This window comes from Condylura cristata, unplaced genomic scaffold (assembly GCF_000260355.1).
Source record: "Condylura cristata isolate star-nosed mole 26May11 unplaced genomic scaffold, ConCri1.0 scaffold00007, whole genome shotgun sequence".
NCBI classification, from domain to species: Eukaryota; Metazoa; Chordata; class Mammalia; order Eulipotyphla; family Talpidae; genus Condylura; species Condylura cristata.
This window is the reverse complement of record NW_004567108.1, coordinates 64,857,096-64,862,199: the sequence shown is the minus strand read 5'-3', so window position 1 is coordinate 64,862,199 and position 5,104 is coordinate 64,857,096. Positions and strand designations below refer to the sequence as shown.

The window sequence follows — 5,104 nt, the reverse complement described above, 5'->3', positions numbered from 1 at the left end:
TTCCTGTCTCGCCTGTTCTGCTCCCCACTCTATCTCTGGTGAATCCTCTCATCCACCCCCCCATACCTCTGTCCTCTACCCCAGTTCTTATAAATTCTTTTTTAAAAAAAAAAAAAAGATTTATTTATTTGTGCATACAGAACTGGGGTACAGGCCAGAGGCTCAGGGGCAGTGAGAGGCATCCCCAGATGTCTCTGGTGGGGAACAGAACAGGCAGATCGACTAAGTACACTGCTCAGGGGAGCAGCGGGTGGGTCAGGAGAGGTCTGCCGTGCCATGTGGTCACCTCCAGGGCAGGCAGGAATAGAACTCATGCCGAAGCAGCTTTAGATTCTCAGTGCTGCGCTTTAACCCACTGCGCCACCAGGGAGGGATGTAAATAAATCTTTAAAAAAAAAAAACCTAACAGAAAGTTAAGAGTCTTATGATTACATGGTTTCTTTACCTTAATTTTTCCACAGTTGGTTTAGCTGGTGTGCTACCAGCTGAGGAAAATCCATTGTCACTATCTGAGGAATCTCCAAATCTTCGGGAAAGCCAATCCCTTAATGGTCTACAGAAGATTAAAAAATTATAAAATTTGGCACATAAAATAGGTTTAACTATTTGTCAGCTCTATAGTTCAAGATATGTGAACATACCTGATAAAAGGAATAGCCATAAAAAATTTGTTAGGTGCCAAACCAAGCTTAGATTTGGGGGTCATATCATTTCTATGACAAGGCAACTTCTCAATAGAGAACCACTCAATGTTCTAAAACAAAGAAGAAAACAACCCAGTAAGCTATTATCAATAAATGTCTAAAAGCAGTTTTACACTTCATTCAACTAGAATACTATCTTGTACAACTTAAACATAATTTCTAGTTTGGTACATACCCGAATTTCTCTTCTAGTTTTCGGGTTAAACTTTGTGTCTTTTGGAATTCCTGGAATGATGTACAAACGAGCAAGCTGATCATTGATTCGAAGTTCTATATAATCGTCCTTGCAAATATAATCTTTGATATCAAAACCAGTTTCTTCAAAGACCTGGAAGTAACAAATTTTGATGGTGGTTTTCAGTGATTGCTGAACCTTCAGTTCATTAAAATTTGCCTATTTCACCATGGGTTTAAAGTTGAGATGGGAAAACGCACAAAATGATGTAAAAATAAACTATTATAATAAAATTTTTTTGTCTATTTCAAAGGTTAAAAAAAAAAGGCAATTCAAGGCATGAAAACACGAGGCAGGAAGCCCAAATATTCCAGGGCCTAGTTCTATATCTCTTCCTCTCCTAAAACATTATTATAGCCAAAACTCATTTTGTATACCTGAACCTAATTTCTGCCACCTATTTACTGAAAACATACTTATGTGATTTATGATATATATTTACTTTGTCGTAATTATACTAAGCACATTTGTTTCCATTTAAAAATGAGGTGAATATACACATTTGAAAATTGTTATATGACAGAGAAAAGGGAAGGCATATGCTTCATATGTTCTGGAAATTTCTGGCTGGGTACAGAAATACATATTAAAAAGAAAACTCTCTTGTTCTATGTTTCATCATATCTGAAGTTAAGGTACACACAAAAAGTCTACAGTAGAAATTATCACTGACATTCAAATATATCAAATCTAAGGTATTCACAAGCCTTACCACTCCCTCAATTCTTAACATATACATACAGAATCAGTCATGTGGGCCTATCTTATAAATGAAAATGAATCCAAGGTCAGAAGCTCTGCCTTTCCTTTTCTTTGAAACAAGGTCCACTGTACCTTAAGACAGTTCTACAATATTCTTGATTAACCCTAAAAGCTGAAGCATTCAAAAGGTGAGGGAGTGAGAAGGAGTGAGAGCGAAGAGGAAAGGACACAGGACTATATACTTGTGTAGAACTATGGGTGAATTGATGTTGGATACACTATAATAGAGATACCTGGAGTGGGGAAGAGAAAAAGGGGGCTGTGTGTTCCAAGATACCAATAACAATGTATGCCAATTTTTACGTTAATAAAAAACTTAAACGTTGTTGATTATAACTCAATATTTATTAGCTATTAAATATATAACAATTAAAATTGGCTTATCTAAAAGTTTACACATCAATGATAAATGAATTGTTTCTCTTCACCAAAAAGACTCCATTAGGCATCAAAAGAAAAAGACATAAACCAGAAGATATTCACAATACAAACAAATTTAGACTATATAAAGAAGTCCTGTGTATCAAGTAGGGTAAGTAACCTGACTTGTAAAAAAAAAAAACAGGGTACTTGATGGCTAATATGAATGTGACAATGTGCTTAACATCAAAACATTTCAGGGAAAAAACAAATTACATACATAATGACAAATCAATTAAATTCCCATCAGGATAGCTAGTTTTTTTATATTGATAATTCTTTATGTAGATCAGGACAACTAGAAAGAACCTTCATATACAGGTGATGGGAATATAAACTGGTACAACCACCAATAATACTATGTGCAGTAGGTATGTACCTGCTATATGACTCAACAAATCCACTAAGAGAAAACAGGGCTTATTTACCTCAAAGGACACGTACAAGAACATTCAGAACAGTTTTATTTATAATAGCCAAATACTGGACAAAGTGAAACACACAGAGGATGGATAAAGAATTATGGTATAAATGTACACTGCAATACTACAGACAGCAATAAAAATAAAACTACTAATAATACGTGGTAACACAGATGTAGCTCATGGGCATTATAAATAAGACAGACACAAAACACTAACAGTACCTACTGCAAACCTATTCGTAGAAGTTCAAGAAAAGGTAAAACTAAACATTGTTGTGTTTCCCTATAAAAAGTGAGGGTGAGGCCCTCCCTGGTGGCACAGCGGGTTAAAGCACAGCACTAAGAAGCTAAAGCCGCTTCCGCATGAGTTCAATCCCTGCCTTCCCCGGAGATGACCACATGGTGAGGCAGACCTCTCCTGACCCGCCCTCCGCTCCCCTCAGCAGTGTACTTCATAGATCTGCCTGTTCTGCTCCCCTCTGTCTCTGGTGAATCCTCTCTGGTGAATATAAACTGTCCTTTAGATAACACAACCCCTCAACATTAAATTCCCTATTCTTGACAAAGTTATTACATAAGAGAATTTTCCTATTCCTAAAAGTTACATATATTAGAGGTTCATAGTAAAAGGGCATAGTGTGTGTAATTTACTCTAACTTTATTCAGTATAGCCCATCCTCATTGCATTTGTTATACTACAGTACCACCAAGTGGCAGAAGGAAATGCTGCAACTCCAGGGCTGCTACTTCATCACTCAAAAATTAGCAACTATGGGCTTCCCTGGTTTTTTTGTTTGTTTGTTTGAAACAAGCAACAACCCAGAAGGCCTGGGTTGGAACCTTGGCCAGGGAGCTAACCCACAGGGCACAGCAGACCTCTCCTGTTTCACCTGCTGCTCTGCTAAACAGTGTATTTCAGTAAATCTACCCATTCTATCACTGGTGAAATCCCCATATCCCCCACAACTCTGACCTATATCCCAGTTCTTCTATACAAAAGTAAATAAAATATTAAAAAAAAAAAAAAAAAGGCCCTCCCTGGTGGCACAGCAGGTTAAAGCACAGCACTAAGAAACTAAAGCCACTTCCGCACGAGTTTGATTCCTGCCGCCTGCCCAGGAGGTGACCACATGGCGTGGCAGACCTCTCCTGACCTGCCCACTGCTCCTCTCAGCAGTGTACTTCGTTGCTCTGCCTGTTCTGCTCCCCACTCTGTCCCTGGTGAAGCCTCTTGCCGCTCCTGAGCCTCTGGCCTGTACCCCAGTTCTGTATGCACAAATAAATACATCTTGAAAAAAAAAAAAAGCAACTACTATGAACCAAATTGTATCCCTCCAAAAGTCTTATGTTGAAGATTTAGCCCCCAACACAACTTTATCTGAAGACAAAATCTGTGAAGCAAAAAAGTGATGGAGGAAGGAATACAGGGGAGACATCACAAGATTGATTCATACAGAGGGGATGGGTAGAAAGGGTTAACACAGCCATAAAAATCAAGATCCTGACATGCCATAAAATCAAAATGCTCAGGCTCCAATGCAGAGATGTTGGCAGGAGGTCCAAGCAGATAGCAGACTGCTGGGGGTAGATCTAGAGCTCAGACCCAAAAAGTAAAAGACAAAAGATATGGAGATATGGCCCCTCTTTTCAGATTCTATTCAAAATCAGCAAACCTAGGCTCACAAGGAGTGAGCCCCTCCTAAAGAGAAAAAGACTGTATCAGGGCAGTCTCTGTACTGGCCCTGGGCAACCTCCAGCCCACCTGTAACTATGCAGGTGCATCTTTCCACCCACTCTCTCCAGTCTGCAGGACAGCAGCATCCCACCAGCCATACAAGGACCTCTCTGCACTGACCTCCCTCAGCAGAGGTTGCTCTCCTAAGGCCACCTGCCTGCAACCATGCAGGCCTCTCTGCAAACTTGTCTATTCTGGGGCAGCTCTTCTTGCCCACTTATGCCTATACAAGTGTCCTTCCCTTTCCTGTCCCTTTTCTAATAAACTTACTCTTTAAGTATAATTGAGTCTCTGTCTCATGGAGAAACTCGCCGCGTGCTACTAAAAGGGGAGCGCTAGTGAAACCTTTCCAGAGTGAACCCAAGGACCCCAAACTCCAAAATGACATCAATAGGACTGGTACCCCTATAACAGGAAAAGGAAAAGCACACAGAGAAAAGAGAAGGTGGCTTCTGCAAGTCAGAACGAGACTTTCAGGGCCTTGAGAACTGTGAGAAATTTCTGTTTAAGTCACTCAGTCTGTGGACTTTTAGTGCATTAACACAGCAACCATCCATCTTAACCTCCAAACTGTTCTGTCTTTATGACAAAAACAAGTCAGTAAGCCACTTAAAAAATTAGAAATAAGTCAATACACGTGTATTCAAAAACCCTATTCTAAAAATTTACAAAAACTAAAGTCTTTATTGAAACGGTCCTTTATTAGTTAAAAGAGAATGCTATTTGAAACAGATGTTACAAAGTCACAATCAATTCTTATTATTACAGGGAAAATGTTTTACCTAAAATTAAAGTATTATCACTCCTTAAAATTAAGGGGCTGC

At 39.1% G+C, this 5,104-nt stretch overlaps 1 protein-coding gene across 2 annotated transcripts in view; it reads right to left on the bottom strand.

The window, feature by feature from the left end:
* The window catches only part of DCP2 (decapping mRNA 2), a 70,178-nt gene that overhangs the window by 20,072 nt on the left and 45,002 nt on the right, over positions 1–5,104 (bottom strand). For both annotated transcript variants that reach the window (XM_004678374.2, XM_012721949.1), the window contains exons 5-7: positions 880–1,032; positions 642–754; positions 446–553 (exon numbers count right to left, since the gene is read on the bottom strand). In XM_004678374.2, coding sequence (XP_004678431.1) covers positions 446–553; positions 642–754; positions 880–1,032 — 374 coding nt within the window. The remainder of the gene's footprint in view (positions 1–445; positions 554–641; positions 755–879; positions 1,033–5,104) is intronic.